This window comes from Macrobrachium nipponense, chromosome 27 (assembly GCF_015104395.2).
Source record: "Macrobrachium nipponense isolate FS-2020 chromosome 27, ASM1510439v2, whole genome shotgun sequence".
In the NCBI taxonomy this organism is placed as follows: Eukaryota; Metazoa; Arthropoda; class Malacostraca; order Decapoda; family Palaemonidae; genus Macrobrachium; species Macrobrachium nipponense.
Window position 1 is genome coordinate 36,091,378 of NC_087216.1, and position 22,549 is coordinate 36,113,926.

Sequence of the window (22,549 nt, forward strand, 5' to 3'; positions counted from 1 at the left end):
CTAAAAATCTACGGCTAAAGTTCTGAACATGACGACAATCTGACTTGTTAGGAATCCAGTTTCTTAGGAAAGATACAAAAAAATCTATTAAAAAAAAAACATATTGTTTTCCTCACAGACCAGCCAAAGTCTTCTCTTCCAGAATGTGGGGTCTAGTCCCCCTTCCCACGTCCCCAGTTATGCCACTCTCGATGGCGAGACAAAAACCTATAATACCCCGGTCCGAACACATAAGCAGAAAGGGAATTCCGAGGCTTCGAAGCAGAGGGAGAGAAACAACGACTTAACCAAGCAAAATAATGAAGACTGGGTCTTTCCAGAAGTCTCTTTCTTTTGATCAATTGAAATAAACAATTAAAATACGAGTATTTAACCTCTCTATCTTTCTGACACTGAGCTCTCTGCAGTTGGAATATTTGGAATTCTTTATGAATCCCTTACACGTACATACACACATACACTATATATACATGTATATATTTATATGTAAGTATATAATGTACTATATATCACATACTTATACATATATAATATATATATATATATATATATATATATATATATATATATATATATATATATATATATATAAATACTTATATATATATATTATATATATATATATATATATATATATATATATATATATATATATATATATATATATATAAAGGTTTTTTTGCCACGAAGGAAAAAAATGAAAAAAAACGAGTAGGCCGAGTACTTTCGGTCCTATTCGGAGTATGCCTCAGTAAAGGGTCCGAATAGGACCGAAAGTACTCGGCCAATTCGTTTTTTCATTTTTTTCCTTCGTGGCAAAAAAACCTTTATTTATACATAGCATCACGTTTTATATACTTCGTGATCAAGTTATATATATATATATAATATATATACTTATATATATATATATATATATATATATATATATATATATATATATATATATATATATATATATATAACTTGATCACGAAGTATATAAAAACGTGATGCTATGTATAAATAAAGGTTTTTTTTGCCACGAAGGAAAAAAATGAAAAAACGAGTTGGCCGAGTACTTTCGTCCTATTCGGACCCTTACTGAGGCATACTCCGAATAGGACCGAAAGTACTCGGCCTACTCGTTTTTTCTTTTTTTCATTTTTTTCCTTCGTGGCAAAAAAACCTTTTGGATAATATACTATATATATATATATATATAATATATATATATATATATATATTTATATATAAGTATATATATATATATATAATATATATATTAATATATATATATATATATATATAATATATATATATATATATATATATATATAGTATGTATGTATGTATATAGTACAATTATATACTTACATATAAATATATACATGTATATATAGTGTATGTGTGTAAGTATATAATATATATATATATATATATATATATATATATATATATTATATATATATAATATATACTTATATATATATATATATATAGATATATATATCTTATATATATATATATAATATATATATATATATATATATATATAGTATATATATATATATATATATATATATATATATATATATATATATATATATAAGTATATATATATATATATATATATACATATATACATATATATGTATGTATTGTATGTATGTATATAGTATATATATACTCATATATCATATATCTTATAAACAACAAAACAAATGGAAATAAAAGCCAGCAAACCACAGTAACAATTCTTTCTACATATGCCCATATGAATAAAACATAAATGAAACAGGAGAAATTAATACCAAATACAGAAGCAACCAACGACAAAAAGTAAAAAAAAAGAAAGTAAAAAAAAAAGAAAGAAAAAACAAAAATGAATATCATTGTTTATAGACCCTACGACCCCAGAGCAATCTTCCCGGAAGTTTTTGCAAATCGGATCCAGATACCTTCGGGGAGCGTGAGAAGGCGCTTTCGGGAGCTTTGACCGGAATTCGGGAGGAGAGCAGAAGGTGCAGTGCAAAAAACAATGTGAATGGAAGACGGCCAGGTCTCTCTCTCTCTCTCTCTCTCTCTCTCTCTCTCTCTCATCTCTCTCTCTCTCTCTCTCTCTCACACGCACACATATTACAGGTATGAATCAATGTGTTAGTGAATTACATACTATATCAGCTGCTCTTGCTTGAAGACAGAGAGCGCTGTAGAAACAGCCTTCTTGAATGAAGGAATCTGATTCGTATGCGTTTTTAAGCTGGTGGCTGTCCGTACTGTTGCCACAGGAGGTTTTGAGGCGTGGGGGTATGTACATTCGTTTGTACGTATGTCATAGGTCTGACCGATCAAGGCACTTGAGGGAAAGACACATTCCTTTGTGATAGGAAGAAAGACAGTCGCAGGAACGGCAAGTGTCAGGAGAAAAACCCATCTCAAGGTATCTCTTTACTTAATATTGTGTTATAAGAAACGTAACGAATATATCTTTATTACAGATGGGCTCTATACCATGATACTAGAGACGGGATTCTCTAAACTTGACTAATACAATGTAACAATTGACATTTTGAGTCTAAGAGTGATTACTTAGACTAAGCCAGGAGAGTGGAATGATAAATTAATAGTTTTCTTTGTAGGGCAGACTTGGGTTTTTATCACTCTGACTTATTAATCATTCTGTTCCATTTTATGTTCATCTGCATTGGGTAATAAGTTGTATATTTTTGTATTTACGTGAGCTCAATAGCCTAATGACATGTTTGCAGATAGAGGGCGCCCACTGTCAACAGTTAAGGGTTTTCAATTTGTGTAGTTTTGTCAAAAGGGAGAGAGTTAGAGTGGTGGCAGCGGTTTAACAAGCTTTTTTATACATTTTATAGGCTGTAGATACGCTAACGAAGGGACTGGTGACTAGTTAGACATATATTTTTTGGTAGGAAAAGGGGTTATAATCATGTCACAGGCAACTTGGGGTTCTTTTTGCTGATTCAATGGTTTGGCGTGGTGTTCGAAGTGTCGGGTTACTTGGGTATCTCTCTGCATCTCAGTGTTAGCCGGTTAGTGATTCATGAAAACCAGTGTTTTAAAACTGCGAGGGGAAAAAGTTTAATTTTGACATATTAAAGTGTTTCGCAAGTGTGGTGAATAGGCTATGCATATTTGCTATGCGTATACGAATTTGGTTTCCAGTCATATGAAGATGTGAGCGTGATTTTATGTTTTCTATTTTTATGTTTTCTTTCTTCTTTTCTCCTTTATTTTTTTTGTTTTGATTCTTTTTTTTATGTGATAAATTTACTCGAAGGGTGTTTTTGTTTTGATGTCTCTCGAAATTCGACGGACATTGGGGGGTTTTTGTAATGATATGAGCGAGGGTTTTTGGTTGTTGTGAGTCACACTCTGAGAGAGAGAGACCCGATGAGAGAGAGAGAGAGAGAGAGAGAGAGAGAGAGAGAGAGGCGAGAATCTGAGTGTCACTGGGTTGGGGATCGCTTAGTGAGCGTTTTGCACCTTTTTTCCTTTTCTATCCCCTCCCTATTTTTTTTGTTATTTTCGTGGGATGATATACTGGCGCGGTGCAAGTTTTGTTTTTTATTATCCATATTATTGAGATCGGGAATCTTATAGAAACATAAAAGCTTCCATAAAGAGAGGAAAATGGCGGATGCTATGAGTACCACAACGCTGCTACATCACGTAACGAACGTGAGTGCGGGCGTGAGCCCGTTCTGGGGAATTGTAGATGGTGTGTTATCTCAGCCAGTGCAAATATTTATTGAAGGTGTGAATAATTATTTAAGCACAAAAAATATATCGGATGATATAGAGGCGTTTAGAGAGGCGAAAGTTTTGCTAGATTTCAATAAAGGCGACCTCTCTCATTGTTGCTGAAGTTTCCAATTTGCAAAATGTGTACCTAGACTGATTTGCAAGCATTTTTGAAAACAGCTTATGGCTCAAAGGAACACGGAGATATGGTGAGGGACCTCAGGGGTCTTTATGAAATACAGAAGGGCACTAATAGCCTCGTAGAACATAGTTCAAAACTTTTTGACTCAGTGGCAGATTGGGTAGGGAAATTGAAAACATCTAAATGGGTTACAGGAAGTAGTGTCTCACTTGATAACTTACATAAACTGATCCATTTTTCGATGCTCTTGCACAATGTACTGGATGCAATAGTGAATAGCTTTGATGAAAAGATTGAACCTACTTCAGACGAAGAATTACTTTATGCCCAAATTGAGAAACATATGTCAAAATGTCCCACTGTAGATAGTACAATTTTTAATGGGACAGGCCCGGGAAATAGGGTGCAAAGAGACACAGAATTTTCTTCCCATCTGTGTGCAAAAGTTGAATATAACAAAAGATCGATCGATCAAAGGCAACAGCAGTTGCGCTGTTTCAACTGCAATAAACTAGGCCATCCAAAGAAATTGTGAAGAGTTAAATATTGTGGAATGTGTAAGAGTACGGATCACTATTGGCAATCTTGTCCGTCTCAGATACGGAGAGATGCGAGGCCTACACCTCAAGGTTCTGGTAATTATAATTGTGAGGACTTCCCAGGAGGTCAAACCAGAGGGCAAAGGGATCTGCGAAATGTGGAAGGCGGATCAACAAAAGGGTGCAGGTGATTAGTACGTGCCATTGTGGTTTCGTGGGGGACGCCCCAGAGCCCAGGATCCTATAGTTTATGGAACAGTAGGGGATGTGGATATCCCGATATTTTAAAGACTCAGGAGCGTCTATAAATTTAATGGACTATAATTTGTATCAATCCATGTTTTCCAATTACCCTTTGCAACCCTCAGTGGAGACGGTGGTTGATGTGCAAGCCCATAAATTAAATACCCTGAGTTGTGTTCAAATACAGTTTACTCTCGGTGACTGTACTAATAGAACCATTTTTGGTAATGAAAGGAATTGCGTTGGGCAACAGACTTTTGCTGGGTCCTCCTGCATGTAGGAGACACAGATTTCAATCCATGCGGTGTTAATGGGATAACAGTCAGAATACCTGGTATTTTTCTTCCTTATGAGGACATGATTAGAATGGAGGACATGGAGATTATTGAAAAAGGAGATGTGTTTGGTGATAATAATGGCGGGGATTCTATCGCAGTTCATGGCGATAACAATTGTGGTAATGATATTATGGATGGGGATGTTGATACTAATATTGATGTTATTTCTGATACCAACAATGCTGGGGATGATACTGAGGGTGGTAATGTGTATGGGGTGGTGGAAAGGGGAGATACTTACCACAAATATAGAGGTGTTTTAATCCGAGGATATTTGTGTTATTACCTGGTTCAAGACTATGGTCAAAAGTCAAATTGAGGGAAGTGAGAAAACCTACGGGATGTGGTGGTGTTATTTGAAAAGAAAATAGCGTGAGGCTTACGAGGGGTTATTAGCACGGCATCGGTGAACAGTGTATCCATGGATGGGACCACGTGGTTGGAGTTACTAAACTGTAATGATACAGTTAGGAGGTACCAGAGGAATACATAAATATTGGATTTCCAAGATTGAAGTCGTGATACTAGTTCAGTGGCTATTGTAGAGGGGAAACCTGAGTTTTCGGAGGAGAAATGCAATCAAGGAAACGAATATTTAGAGAACATTTAGCTAATGTGGATTATAGTGAACATGTTGAAGCGATAAGCAAGCTCTTAGCAGAATTTGGGGATATGGTAGCCTTACAAGGTGATAAATTGGGGTTGACTGTATTAGAGCATAAGGTAAATTTGGAGAATGGCACAAAACCTGTTAATATTCCTGCATACTGCATACCTTTCAAAATCAGAGAACAGGTAGAGAAAGAAGTCAATAGATGGGAGGAATAAGGAATCATTAGACCTAGCGTGTCTCCTTAAAACTTTCCCTTGCTAGCGGTGCCTAAGAAGGACGGGTTCTGTCTGTGTATGCGTCAATTTTAGACGTTTAAATGAAAAGACGATCCCTGACCGCTATCCAGTCGCGTGTATACCAGATCTTTTTGTTGAAATCGAGGGACATAATATTTATAGCTCAATTGATTTGGCACAGGTTTATTGCAGGTCCCTCTTTAGTGAAAGTAGCAAGGATATACGGCTTTTTCAGTGCCCAAGGACACTATGAATTTACGCGAATGCCTTTCGGTTTATCAGGCAGTCCGATGACCTTTACCAGGTTGGTGAACACAGTTTTGCACGTTGATTGGGCAAAAATGTTTTTGTGTATATGGATGACATATTGGTCGCAACAGACACGATCATGCAACACCTTTAAGTGCTTACAGAAGTACTTAGGAGGCTTAGATTAGCGGGGTTGAAAATTAAGCTAGCTAAGTGTTCGTTTTTGAAAAAGCAAATCATTTATCTAGGCCATGTCATATCTAAGGAAGGTGTTAGAGAAAATTACGATAAAGTCAAAGCAATAGCGAATTTGCGCACCCCCAGATCAAAGAAAGAGATTAAGTCATTCCTGGCTATCGCCGGTTTCTTCAGGAGGTTTGTGAAAGGGTTCTCTAATATAGCAGCTCCCCTAACTGATGTATTGCGGGAAGACGTTCAGTTTCAATGGAAGGAACCCCAGGCGGAGAATTTTCAAAAGCTCAAGGACGCACTAATGAATCCCTCTGTTTTGAAGTTTCCAGATTTTAGCAAACCTTTTACATTAGTGACTGATGCAAGCCAGGAAAGGTAGGTGCTTGCCTTATGCAAAAGTTTTGATTGGGAAATTCCATCCCATAGCCTTTTATAGCAGGAACTTCAGGACAAAAGGCACGCAACGAGAGATCAATGGCTACCATAGATAAAGAAGCATTTTGCAATAGTGTTTGAGCTTGGTTCATTTTAAAATGTTACCGATGGGGAACAAAGTAGAAGTTTCTTATAGACCATAAGCCTTATTAGTTATCTTTTTAATAAACCCGAATTTGTCGCCTAAAAGAGCTCGATGGTTTTTTACTATCAGAGATTTTTGATGCAAAGCTCAAATATATAGAGGGCAAATTAAACGTAGTTGCAGATGCTCTTAGTAGAAGTTTTTACGACACGGAAGAGTTCCAAGTCGCGCAAGTCACTAGCGAGGCTATACAATGGGATATATCTCTCATAGAGCAAAGGCAAGATGAAGACGAGACTCTAGCAGACGCGAAAGCATTTCTTAGAGGGGAATTAGTCAGGAAACGTTATAAGTTGCCTTTTTCGGGTTTGGAGTTAGAAGGTAATCTATTGGTTAAGAAAATTAAATATAAATTGAGAACCAGTGAAAGTAAAGGAGATACGACACAGATCAGATTTCCAAAATTCCTAATACCAGTGGTTTTGGATATTAGTTCATAAAGGTTCGGTAGTCCACACTTATGAATAGAAAAAATGGTAGATGAGGTTCATGCTAAATACATTTGGAAAAAAAACTGGGAAAGATGTGGAAAATTTTGTGAGAGATTGTACAGTGTGCAACGCATGTAAGCCTGCAAGAATAACTTCATGCAAATTAGGATTGTATCCTATACCGAGTAGACCGTTTCAGAGAATACATATGGATATCCGTGGGAAAATTTTTTTGTGAGTTCTAAGTATGCGAACAAGTACTTGTTTGTAATAATAGATGAACTACAAGGGTAGTAGAAATTTTCCCACTTAAGCATAAAATGGCTGAAGAAGTAGCCGTAGCATTTTTCAATGGTATCGTTTGCAGATACGGCTCACCCGAAGTTCTATTGACCGACAATGGAAGAGAATTTGTGAACAAAACTTTGGAATGTTTAGTGGAAGTCATGGGGATACAGAAAGTAACAATTATTCCATACAGACCTCAGGCTAATAGGTTGTGTGAACAAGCAAATAGGAAAGTACTCGAGGCTCTCAGGAAAACTGTAGGTGGTAATGATAAGAATTGGGACAGATATGTTAATGTTGTTAGACATAGTATTAACACTATGGTTAGTGATTCCATTAAAATGTCTCCATTTGAAGCTTGCTTTGGTTGCCCAGCACGAGGCACATTTGATTTGCTAACTATATCTCATCATGGGGAGGATAGATCGAGGTGTTGGTATCCACAGCGACCGAGAGAGACATGCTTGTCTCAGCCGTACTCTTGAATCCACAAACCAGAGAGATGGGTACGGAAAAAAGTATTTAGTAAAACATCTGATCCCAAGATCAATGTTGGAGACAAAGGTATTTTTAAAACTTCAACGTGAGAAATGAAACTGAACTACAAATTAGGCCCTAAATTTGAAGGCCATTTTCATTTTGTACAAAGTCATTGAAGGAAAAAAATCGGAAACAGATTTGTAGTCTTAAAGGAAAAAACAGGTCGATCGCAGTTAACACTTATCTCAAAATTGAACAGAATTGGTTGTGGTGATTAATATATTGTTGAGCAATTGCATTTCTTTTCTTTTTTTTCTTACTGTCTGATTTTTGCAATTTGGTGGTGAAATGTTTTAACTTTTTTTTTTCTCTTTCATTCCCTTCTACTGTTTTTTTTTTTCTTTCTTATTATGCGTAAATGTGAGGCGTTTGGGGTGTAAGATTTCGGGGTTCATATTTTATGTGGGAAGTTGTTGGAAATATGGCAAATTTTGTTTTAGCTGAGAAATGTGATGATAAATATGTGATAATTCCTGTGTGTAGGATATTTTTTTTTTTTTGGGGTTTCATAATGGTTTCTGGCGTTGCAAGTCTGACCAGACAAATCTTAGTGCGGTTCGAAGCACCTGAGGTATTCACAGGTGGACTTTTGATGATAATGCTGTGATGAATCCAGTTGCTGAATTTCCCTTTGGAGTTGATTACTCAGAGATTTGCACTATTCTCTGTTGACTATGGCATTCCACGGAGATGTATTTTGTAAGGGGGTTCTTTCCGGTCGTTTCTGGTCAATGGGATTGTTGCAGTAGCAAATTCCGTAACGGTACATATTACATTTTTGGGAATAATATTGATTATGTATATGTTTTTCCTCTCTTGGGTGCGTTTGTAATGAGGAAGGTCGATTATTTTCTTTTTTCATTATTACTTGACATAAATGTCGTCCTAGAGAATTAGATGACTGACAGGTTTTTTTTTCTTTTTTTTTCTTGTTCTGTCTGATGCTGAAATATTGCTTAATCATCGCCCTGGGGTTGATGGCGCTTGCGAAGACGAAAGTACGCCTGGGTCCTGGAGTGCTTATTGAGGAAGATCACCTAGTATAGTTGTCATCTGACAAAGTCACAATAAGTATCGAGTTCGAGAGCCTGGGTTCAGCCAGATTGGAACTCGAAGAATCGCGTAGCAAAGTTGAAGGACTGGTAAACACATTAAGCGAACTTGAGACTACAAGAAATCTGTCCACTTCACTGGGACGTCTTTTAGCGGAAATAAAAAGAACTGCAATCAGGGTACAAGGAAAGATTGCGGAAACACTCACTTGGGTCCCAGGGACAAAGCCAGTCAGGGGCAGGAACCCGTCTAGAAAACAGAAAAGGGGAGTACAGCTGTTGGCGGCCAGGGGTGTAGCTATTGCAGCCATAGCTGGAGTAGCAATAACGAGTTTGGTGAAGGTTGGGATATTAGAGGCGGAGCTCGCCGAACATGGTAAAGCCCTTAATTCTCTAAGAGGGAGGAATGAGAAATTAGAAAACGGATTTAATGAGTTGAGGAAATCAAGTAACACATTACACGCGACAGTAAAAGGAGTCCGGGAAGACCTAGATGTCACAATTACGTTTTTCACTATACACACTACACTGTTGAACGTTGAAAGAGAAACAGAATCTTTGTTGAATGAGATTAAAAGCCAAGTAGAAGCAGTTGTAGCAGCTTCACAGGGGAAAATTTCAAGGGAAATGTTGCCGATGGGAACTTTGGATCAAATATTATTTTTACGGGAGATTTACTTTATAGATATTATGGGATTTTAAAGGTACAATTATCAGATAAGGGGTTACTTGTTGACATACCAGTCAATGATAAAAAACCGTTTCACAGCTATATATTTAGGCCATTTCCTAGTTCTTTCAAGGGGTCGGTAGTGGTTTGGATAGGGGTAGAGATTATGTATATATTAGGTGAAGAATTCCAGTCCTTGGCAGTTGACTATGAAGTAGGATGTGTGTTAGTTTATGACGGATATATATGTGAAAGTAAGATATTCACTCTTCAACGTATTGACCTGTCAGGTTGCAAACTAGAATTAGCTAACGAGAATTTACCGACTCACTGTGACTTTAGAGAATTGCCTGATCCATATCAAGTAATATCAACGGAGACAACAACAGCGGTCTTCTGTGCCAGATGCAAGTTTTCTACTGTATGCAATGGGGACAACAACTCGCTCGTTCTACAGGGATCCCAGTTGTTCGATGGTTCCTGCCGTGTTCTCTCAGATTTCTTCATGGTGCTTCGTCGGTGTGCCTACAACTCGTCGCCAAAAGTGTTTATGAAACACTTACATGGAAACCATGAGGCGGTTCGAATTCCACCTACAGTGGAGACTGTTACAGTCCCGTCGCTGGAGGATAGTGACGAAGATGATTTTTCTTCAATGAACGTTACACAATTTCAATAATAGTGGTCATGTTAGGTGTTATACTGATCACAATTTGTGCGCTAGGAGTTCTTAAACTTCTGTGCATCCGGCGAGGCACAAGGGCTCCAGCAATGGAGGTAGCCCTAAATCATGTGGCAAATTGATACATTGTGCATTAGTTGCTGATGTGGTGTGCGACAGGAGTGCACAAAGGACATAGGTGGCCGAGCCATCTTACAGGTATGAATCGATGTGTTAGTGAATTACATACTATATCAGCTGCTCTTGCTTGAAGACAGAGAGCGCTGTAGAAACAGCCTTCTTGAATGAAGGAATCTGATTCGTATGCGTTTTTTTTTAAGGCTTTCGGTGGCTGTCCGTACTGTTGCCACAGGAGGTTTTTGAGGCGTGGGGGTATGTACATTCGTTTGTACGTATGTCATAGGTCTGACCGATCAAGGCACTTGAGGGAAAAACACATTCCTTTGTGATAGGAAGAAAGAGGGGGTCGCGGGAACAGCAAGTGTCGGGAGAAAAACCCATCTCAAGGTATGGCACATATTTTAAATGACTTGGAAACAATTGCCTTTGAAAAGAGAAAAGTGTGAAGTGTATCTCTTTACTTAACTATTGTGTTATAAGAAATGTAACGAATATATCTTTATTACAGATGGGCTCTCTATACCATGATACTAGAGACGGGGGATTCTCTAAAAAAAACTTGACTAATACAATGTAACAATTGACATTTTGAGTCTAGGAGTGATTACTTAGACTAAGCCAGGAGAGTGGAATGATAACTTAATAATTTTCTTTGTAGGGCAGACTTGGGTTTTTATCACTATGATTTATTAATCATTCTGTTCCATTTTATGTTCATCTGCTTTGGGTGGGTAATAAAAAAATAGTATATTTTGTATTTATGTGAGCTTTTAATAGCCTAATGACATGTTTGCAGATAGAGGGCGCCTGCTGTCAACAGGTAAAGGTTTTCAATTTGTGTAGTTTTGTCAAAAGGGGGGTTAGATATAGTATATATTTATATATATATATAATATATATATATTATATATATAGTTTTATAATATTTATATATATAAAATATATGTGTGTGTGTACACATATATATAGTATACATGCTGTATAAATGAATCACGATAATCTGGAATGTGTTCAATATAAAAAAGAAGGCAAAAGCCTCGCAGGAAAGTTGTAACGAAGGAGTACTGCGAGGTCTTTCGACTCAATGTCCTTTACTTAGTAGAGTAAAGGACATTGAGTCGAAAGGCCTTGCAGTACTCCGTTTCACTTTCCTTCATGGCTTTTGCCTCTACACACACACACACACACATATACTTATATATATATATATTATATATATATATATATATATATAATATTCATATATATGTTTGTATTTGTTTATTGTTTGTTTTTGTTTGTGCGTGTGAGTGTGTGCGAATTTTTGCCACTTGTACACACGTGATTCATCATTTCTATTCACTAACATTCAGCATTACATACTCTTTTAATATCGAATTCACTATCCCTAGCGAATACCTTACACCATAGGGGAAACAATACATAGGTGCTTCTGTCACTGTCTATCATTGTTTCTATAACAGGCCATGAATCCAATCCTAGCCGGCGCAAAAGCACTTATATAAATTATAATTCTCGGGTGTCGATTTTTTATTCATGAACAGTGAAATCGATATTAAACGGTATTTGCGGTTTTAATATTTTTGATGTGTTATATATATATATATATATATATATATATATATATATATATATATATATATATATATATAGATATATATATATGTGTGTGTGTGTGTGTGTGTGTGTGTGTATATATATATATTAACAAACGCAAAGCACTCCAGCAAGAGCCCAGCTTTTACTGGAAGAGCCGAGAGGAAATTCCCCATTCCCGAAGCGAGAAACGCAGTGAAGTGTATATTTTGGTCCAGGTCCGGAACAAACTCATGGCCATTTTTCATTACGGGCAGAATGGAGGTAGAGATTAAATCTGTGCTGGAAATTCTAGAGAAGACACCGGTCGGTAGTTTATGGGCCCTTTTCCACAAGGATAGAAGCAGATGGTTTGGTTGGACAGAGATGTTTATTTAAGGTGGTTATCAGGTGTTCCTTAAATTAAGGATTACATGTCTTCAGCTGAAGAAATTATCCATTAAAGATGTCTTTTGCATTGTGAAGGGAAAAATTATTTCAAGAACGTTTTTTGAGTGATTCATTACGGCTTTTAAAGGGCAAGCTTCTTAATTTATGAATAACGTTCTTTCGTGGAAAGTTACCAATATGTTTATTTAATCATTATTACTGGTTATTAAAAAGGACTTCATGATGGCGGATTTTAATACATATCATATTTATGTACCGTATACATAAATACTAAAAAAACATTAAGGATAAATAACAAGTGAAAAAGGGATACTTAACGATTTCATTATTAAACATCAATTTCAGTGTTTATTAATTATATGGGAAAGAATTTTAATTGGTCTAATGACGATTAGCTTTGAGAATAAAACATAAATAACAGACAAATCATTGCAAGCCACATACTTTGAATATTAAGGGTAGCATAGGAATAATGAATGACAGCTGTCAATATTAAATACTTCAGGAAGCGACACACTACAGGTATTCAAAATTAGAAAAAAAAAAAAAATTATATCAAACGGTATTCTAACTGATTATGACATAAAGGACAATATTTCCAACTTCTTATTAAGACATTTTTTGAAATACGCTTTTTTAACATAATCACAAACTTACTTTACTAATTAGTATATGAAAAGACTACTCTTCAGAGAAGTATTATCAGCTATAACCGCATTAACTAAATACGCAAAAGACAAACAATTGTTCGGGTATAGGTAATATTGAAAAAGATATACATACTATATTTAAAACAGACAACGCATTATTTCTGTGATTTCATTCATTTTTCACTATTGTAAAATATTCACCTCAGAAGATTTTACAATATTATTATTATTATTATTATTATTATTATTATTATTATTATTATTATTATTATTATTATTATTATTATTTGCTGAAAGAACTTCATTAATACAGGCATGATTTGAAAATAATGGCTATTTCAGCCGCGTTTATTTTGAATAGAAGTTTTTCTATTCTTCTTATTACGGACTTTTTCTTCTGTGCTCAAGTTGGCTATTAAAACGCCAAATGGGGGATTCGTGTCAAATATGTGGTATTTGGCAAACTGGATATATTATACAAAATGCACTGCAAATTGGATCTTAAGCCTAAATGGCAAAAAATACTAAATGACCCATCCTGGATTCATCTTGCTCAAGGGCGTCTGAGAGAGGAACAGACGCCCCTGAGTAAGAGGAATCCAAAATGAGTCATCTAGTATCTTTTGCCAAATAGGCTTAAAATCCAATTGGTACTGCATTTTGTATAATATATTCAATTTGACAAATACCACGTTTTTGACATGAATCTCCCAATTGGCGGTTTAACAGCTAACTTGAGTACAGAAGAAAAGTCAGTAATATGAACAGAGAAACTTATATACAAAACAAACACGGCTGAAATAGCCATTATTTTCAATCAAACCTGTATTATTGTTATTATTATTATTATTATCATTGTTATTATAGAACACCTGCAAAATTCCGGAAGAATCCCCAAGGAAATCATATTACATTTTTCACGTCCCGAAAATCAATTATTACTACTATATAACGTAGTATTTGTATCAAGCGACTCAGGGAGCCAAAAGCAGGTCAAAATATTATCATTAGGATCCTCAGCTCATGATTATTCTAACGCTGAGGAATTTAACGAACAAGTGAACATACAGATATCATTTTAAGGTATACAGTCTAGATTATTACTTTTAACGACATTCAAAATAAGTAAGTGATTACATGGAACAAGGGAAAAAGGCTACTCCTACCACTCTTATACAGAACGAAATTCACACACGAGAAAAATGGTAAGGACAGAGACGGGGAAACAAATAGGGCAAAATAATCCTACGCTATGGAAGTCCACACTGTCTGTGTTAAAGGATTTCATAAAATTATTTCAGTTATACGAAGTGTATGCATCTAACATTCATATGGATGTATGCTTACTAAACAAGACATTTAGCGTTTTTACGTGTGTTTTCACTCACATCCACACACAAGACACACGCAATAAATACATACATACATATATAAATATAGATATATATATGTATATAAAATTATATACATATATATATACATATATATACGTTATATTATAATATATTATATATATAAATATATATATATATAAATATATATATATATCATTCGAGCTACAAATGTCCTTTAATATCTAATTTGCTCTACCTCGGAATTGATCTATTTCATATATGTACCGAAATGGGGAATTTTTAGTTGATAATAAGTTTTTCGTCCCCCATCCATGGATCGAACCACAGTCCAGTGGACGGGAAAGGAAATCAGAAACGGTACATATATGAAAATATATCAATTCCGAGTTAGTGCGAATTAGATATTAAAGGACATTTGTAGCTCGAATGATTTATATGAATCACGGTGATGTGATAAGTAGGTAAGTATTCATATATATATATACTATACATATATATATATATATATATATATATATATATGTGTGTGTGTGTGTGTGTGTGTGTGTGTGTATGTGTGTGTGTGTGTTTGTTAGTCACAGTGACGTACTGTCTCTCGACTTCCTCACACTTTTTGCGATATGCTTTACAATATAAGCCTGCATCCAAGCTTGGCTCAAATGATAAGAACTTTCACCTTCTTTGACAGGTCAGACCGCATCCACCAGAAGTCCCCGTGATGAGGCCCTAACGCACTTTGCATGGTCGCTGCGGCCCCTCGCACGTGGGGTCAAATCTCGACACGGAAGTTCAAAGTTTCTTTTTTCATATGTTTTCCCAAAAAAGTGTGACGAAGTCGAGAAGCAATGACTTCATTAAGGTTATATTCTCTCTCTCTCTCTCTCTCTCTCTCTCTCTCTCTCTCTCTCTCTCTCTTTCTCTGTAAGAATATTTATACATAAATATATATATATATATATATATATATATATATATATATATATATATATATATATATATATTATACACACACACACTGCCAAGTGGTCAATCGTTTTTCTTGTGCTTTTTAGGCTGAAAAATTATATATTAGTATCTACTGCGGTCACTTTTTGCCAGACAAGTATGCAATTGTCAACTTGGCCATCATGGTCTATTCCAGCTCTAATAAAAATATATCTGAATTCGACAGGTATATGTAGCTTGAGCGGCAATAGAACTTATTTTTTTTCCCATTATCACTAACGGACAACAGTGTATATGCATGTATAGATATACATATATATATTATATATATTATTAATATATATTATATATATTATATTATATACTATATATGGAATTGTAATAGCCACAATGCCCTCTTGACTTCTTGAATTCTTTGCTCTTTTTTGGATACGCTTGTCACTACAAAGCCTGAAGATTCAAGTTCAAAAGAAATTTGAAGAATAAATCGTGATGTCTGGTCCCGGGAAACAAACGAAACTCACGTCCAATAATCACAAAGGTCACGTCCTCTTCAATTTTCTTTGAACTTGGGTCTGTGTGTCTGTGTATTTGATGCAGATATACATTATTTATATACATTAAGACATCTACCCTAAGCTAAACACAAGTACGCTACTTACTCAAGTCCACATAAATCCCAATGGTACTTACATATGAGGTGGTAGTTGGAAGACACACGCAGATCGGTAGGCGTGAATCACCTCGGCCGTGTAGAGAGCCAGCCGCCTATAAGGGTTGACCGATATAAGGCCCGTGCCAGCGTAAGTCTGCAAAAATAACAAAAGAATTTGTTATTAACATGATTTTTAAGATTATAAATTGCCTAAAATGAAGGTTTACTGATATCACTATAATCATTGTTATTGGTAGTATTGATGTCTAGGCCAGTCCCTTAAGACGCTCTTGATTGGCTGTTGATAAGCCAATCACAGGGCTGGAAACTCTCCCCAGTCTCTCTCGAGAGTTCACATGGGTAGCATCTATATTTCACCTCTCCTGAGGGCTACGTCTTTCAAAAGTATCCCTCAGGAGAGGTGGAAAATAGATGCTACCCATGTGAACTCTCGAGAGAGACTGAGAGCTTCCATCCCTGTGATTGCCTTATCAACTGCCAATCAGGAGCGTCGTAAGGGCCTGGCCTAGTCATCAAATGCACGGTTGATGTGAATCCACTATAGCGTAACCATGCAGTCATAAATGACGGTAACACGACAGTTATGACGTCATGGCAACCCTTTACCGAGGGACACAACATGTTCATTACCGGTAGGCTATCGTTGGTGCACATGAAAATAAATGCATGGATGCACATTACGTTTTATATAGAATTTATTAAAGATGTAATCTCTTATCATAATTATCTAAACGAGTCACAGTCGCATTTCAATGCTAAAACAGGCTAAGTTTCCGAAGAGAGGTGAAAACTAGAGCGAAGTAAAGTTGAAGAAGTTGGACAGCTGGGGTATGACGCGCAGGCTGATAGATGAAAAGTGAGAGGCATAATGCAGCGATGAGTCTGCAAAATAACAGGATGCTGAGGGGAGACTTTAGAACCTTCTACAGTACGCCGTTGAGGGGAAACTTTAGAACCTTCTACACTGCGCCTCTCAGGCAGGGCCGGCTTTAAACCTGTTTGATCAATTTGATCAAATTGGGCCCCGCGCCTTGAGTTGGGGGTCGGGGGGCAGTGGGAGCACCAAAGTTACCGTTTGAAGCCTTTTCTGTATTCTAAGAGAAATAAACCGCTACCGAAAATATGAAATGAAGAATGAGGAAGTATTATTCCTAACATTATGAAGCAGAAAATTTTTACTTGGAAAATCATCTTTATATTAGACATAAAAAAAACTGTCTTCATTTCCATAAGAGCAAGAAGAATTGATTGATTGTGTCTACTCAAACTGGCGTCACAACAGAGCCAGAAGAATAAAACACAGTCCAGGATAACCCAGGTGAGAATGGAACTCATTTCTGTTTTTTTTTAACATGAATAAATATTAGCGATACCCTAAGGTTATAAATGACGAACGTAACTATATATAGAGATTATTTATGAGTACCAAAAGGACCATGATGTAAATAATGTGCATCTACGTATACTATTTTCTGATATACACAAGATGCTAAATGTATGCCTTGAGGTTTACTTAGCCTTCCTATTTAATGAAACCACATAAATTACCATAAATCTATCTATTTATCTAGCCATCTACCCACTGTATATGCATGTATATATATTGTATACATTGCGAGAGAGTGCCTATGATTGAAACATTTATATATATATATGTATATATATATATATATATATATATATATATATATTATATATATATAATATATATATATGTGTGTGTTGTGTGTGTGTGTGTGTAAAAAAAATTTAAAAACTTCTGTTTAAAACTGGATACTCTTCAAGCATAAAAAGCCCATTCCCACACTGGTTTAAAGCTAAGGACTATTATTTCGGTGGACTGACTTCCGCACTTATGTATATATGTTTTTTGTCCATGAGGAAGCATGCCTTCATTACCATGCCGTTTTCCATAGTGGCGGGTGGAGACCCTTAAAAACGAACTTCCAGCTCAGTGGAACACCACAGAAGACGCTTCAGCACAGAACCAAAGAACACCCTTCAACACAAACTACATTAATCACCTCTGTCTCTCTCGCCTTCTGGAGCTCCCTTGATGTTAATGCCTTCTTTTTCCATCACCTCCTTCACAACGACCTGATCAATCCTTTTGAGGTGGTTCCTCTCCTTTTTCCAACCATTCCAAATCAAACACTTGTCGTCAATCGTTTATCCTCCATTCTTACTACATAACCAGACCTTACACCGATCAATCGCTTCACCCATGCTAACCTTTTCACTGGACTTCAACTTATCTCTGCATACCTTACACCTTCAGTTCTTGCACCACTTATATCTTACCAACAGTTTATTGCTACAGATTCATATTGAACCTCTTTTCTTTCATTTGCAAAGCAGAAGTTGGCTCAAAATCCCCTTCCTGCATTTACAATTAGCTTCCACAGACACCATCAAGTCTTCTCAATCTATTGCAAGCCTCCGGCTGCTCTTATTTTCCAACATAAGGGATCATACCGATAAATGTAGGTATTCGATCCAGTACAAGGACTTTCAGGTTTTGGGCAGAGCTTCCAATCACAAGGTTTTAACAATTAATGAATCTTTGTTTATTAAAAACTGGTCCCTCACTGAACACCCATGCCACGTCTACACCTCTTTACCTCTCGTGAACTGCTTACGTTTTTTGTTAGTCCTTCCTCTGTCTTCGCCCTCAACGGTTGGTCCTTATTTGTGTTTTTAACTGTGATTGTTTTATTGTACTTTACATTGATTATTTTAATATTGTAGCTTAATTTTATTGTACTAAATTAGATATTGTTACTTTTTAGCTTGAAAATGAGGCCTGCTGGTTGGCTTCGAAACGTTGCAACTTAATAAATATGAGTTCCTTGACCTGTTGGTGTGCTTCCCCTACCTTCATTGTATATATATATATATATATATATATATATATATATATATATATATATATATATATATATATATATATATATATACATATATATATATATATATATACTCTCTCTCTCTCTCTCTCTCTCTCTCTCTCTCTCTCTCTCTCTCTCTCTCTCTCTCTATATATATATATATATATATATATATATATATATATATATATATATATATATACATATATATATACATATATACATACATACATACTCATTATTGCGAGTATACGCTGTTGGGTGCAGCGAAGACTGAGAGCTCGAATATCTAATTTTTTTTTTTTAGAGAGAGAGAGAGAGAGAGAGAGAGAGAGAGAGAGAGAGAGATGTGGGGGAGTGAGTGTTGAATGTTATGGAGAGAAGAGGTGGGCCAATTCACACGATAAAGGTTGGGCTCCTGGTGAGAAAATAGATCAAAAGTTTGGGAAAACAGCCACAGAATTTCACTTTCATTTCTTTCTCTGTTGGCCTGAAGTCACTGCGATTGTTCTCGCTTTATATACTGTCAGGAAAAAGATGAGTCACGCATAAAGTGCAAGCACACATGCATGCAAGTACGAGGCTATTTGGCAAAAAATAGCAAAATAACTAAATAAAATTGCGAAAGAACTTGGCAAACACTCCTCCATCAACTTCACGAACAACAAACTTCCTTCCTCGAGATAAAGAAAAAAGGAGGATGGATGGGAGAGTGAGCAATGTACGATGACGGACCAAAACATGAGACGTCTTGAGTCTAAGAGTGACTGGAGTAAGGATGACGAACCAAATCCAGCTCTGTTTTGAGTCCAAGAGTGTTACCTAACAGTTCAGTAAGATAGCCACAGATGCGGCCTTACTCCGGCATGCGCATCATAAATTAAACGAAAAGAAAACAAAATTAAACTGAAATGATACAGCACCCTTGCCCGTCAGGGGTTCTATTCTGGTCTGTTGGACATCACCCAAAATAAAGTCAGGGTGTATAGCCTTTCCCCGTTTTTATGCTCCCTGATGCTGGCGGGAATTCTTGCTGGTTTAATGCACCGTATCTAATTAGGGAAGTTTCGTGCTCTCTTTCTGTACTCCTTGGACAACAAAGTTAAGGCTGGGTACGAGGACCTACTTTTCGTGAGAGCTGGGTGCATGTCTCGGGACAAAATGCCGTTCCTATTTCTCCGCGGGAGGATGCAACAGGTTATCTACACGCGATCACTCATGAGACGCGCAATAATCTTCCACTAAAATTTCATTCAGCACTTCAATTCGATTCTCATCCGACGTCTTATGACTGAGTGAATGTTTTCTCATTTTAACTCTAATTCTCCTTTAAGGTTTTAAAACGCAGGGCAGGCACAATAATAGAGGAAAGTTTTGACGCTTATCTAGATACGAGAAAAAGAATTCAAAGTTTGTATGACTTCCTTGGCTTAGGAAGAAGCTGAAATACAAATCTGGCTCACAGTGGTTATTCACATGTTCTGTGTCGAGGGAATGTCGTTCACATCTTTCCAAAATGCTTCCAAAGGGGTCGTATCGTCTTCAGAAACAATGCATCTTGAACAAAGGTACCACCGTCCGCTTCGACTTTGACTTCTATATCACTCGAATTTGGGTTTGACGGTGATATGGACTCGTGCGCAATCTAAAACTCCTCACTGCTATAGTTTACATCCTATCGGTATGATGTGAAAGATATGGCACGCAATTTACATGGCAGAAATTACAAATCATGTCCGATATAGTCATTCTCTTGCAAAGAAATAACGCTTTCGTGTTATCGAATTGTCAGAGAAATAATATTAGTCAACACAATTTGAGCTTTAGGTCTTGCTGATTGGCACCATCTCTAAAAAAAAAAACGACAATCCCGATTCCATTCAGTTTTCTAATGATCATTCACGAATGAGGAGTAGTGACTGCTTTACCTGACTTTCAATTATGCAGCGTCGAGTCACTGAGTTAAAAATAGAAAAGTTAGTCATCCTACCAACAAAATTTGCAGTTTATTTTTCAGATTAATCTAGTCTTCTAGAATGATTAAAACGTTATTTTTCCATGGTTTGCCAAAGGTTAAAAAAAAATAAAAATCAATGGGGGTTTTTCAAATGTTTGGAGTTCGTAATTTTAGGCGTGCAATGTGCCATGGGATTTACATATCTGTTCCAGAGGTTTACTACTCTTAGAGAAAATAATTTCACTCTCAAAAACGTACCTGCAAAAACGGATCGAATTTTTCCAGCCAGTGTTCACTGGTGTCTCTTTTAAAGCATTTAGAAGTAGCGTTTCTAAGTTTCTGGATCATGAAATTGGAAAAACACGAAATTGCAGGAGAATTATGTTTCCCCTACATTTTGTTTATGGTTGATTCCATTGAGACAGGAAAAACTTTATAATACCGACAGATCAAGCGCTTCTGACTTTGAAAATATATAAAAATAAATATCTTTAGTAACAATTCGTGCATCGAAAATTCACATACACACACACAAACACACACACACACATGTAAAGCAAACAGAATGGGAGTACAAAATTGATTGCTCAACATGTAATGTACCTTCTATTGGACAGCTGATTTCGAACTGGGCAAGCGAGTGACAATGCATAATGTAAGGCGTTGGAAACAAATTGCCAGTTTTTGCACGTAAGAAGTTTTTTGACCACCTGTCGACTGCAAATCACACGAAGTATGTTTTTTAAAAGTTCATCATTACACGGCTGATGTTTAGTCAAGGGAACCTTAAAAACAAGAAAATTGAACGATGATAGTTTTAATTACGATGGACGAATTTCTGAAGTTTTAAAAAATTGTCAGGTAAAACAAACTGTTAAATATCTTATAAATTTCTTATTTTTGCATTATGAATTTAGTAACTGCCTATTCCACCAAGTATCTTCTTGAAAACGGTTTCATCCATAAGTAGGGATTTGTCCAATTAATTTCTATTGTTGCCTGTGACCTCATATTGCTTCCTTTCTTGACTGTACTATTGAAACTATTTGTACCCTGAAGATGACTTTTACTAAGAGTCGAAAGTCCTCGTGTTTTGCGAGAGGTTCTTTATAGATTGTCTAATTAAGTAAATATATATATATATATATATATATATATATATATATATATATATATATATATATATATATCCAACGATTGAATATACCTGTATACGAGTATGAAATCTCAAAATAAATGTTATCATATACTGTCCATCTACTTTTGGTTCACCCTTATACACACACACACACACACACACACACACACACACACACAACACACACACACACATATATATATATATATATATATATATATATATATATATATGTATATATATATATATATATATATATATATATATATATATATATTTACATGTT

General features: G+C 35.9%; 1 protein-coding gene across 1 annotated transcript in view; it reads right to left on the reverse strand.

The window, feature by feature from the left end:
* LOC135200669 (unconventional myosin-Ia-like) overlaps positions 1-22,549 on the reverse strand; it is a gene marked incomplete in the record, with an annotated part of 253,582 nt that overhangs the window by 214,658 nt on the left and 16,375 nt on the right. Inside the window, 1 exon segment of the mRNA XM_064229278.1 lies at positions 16,298-16,413. Within this exon segment, the coding sequence (XP_064085348.1) occupies positions 16,298-16,413 (116 nt within the window).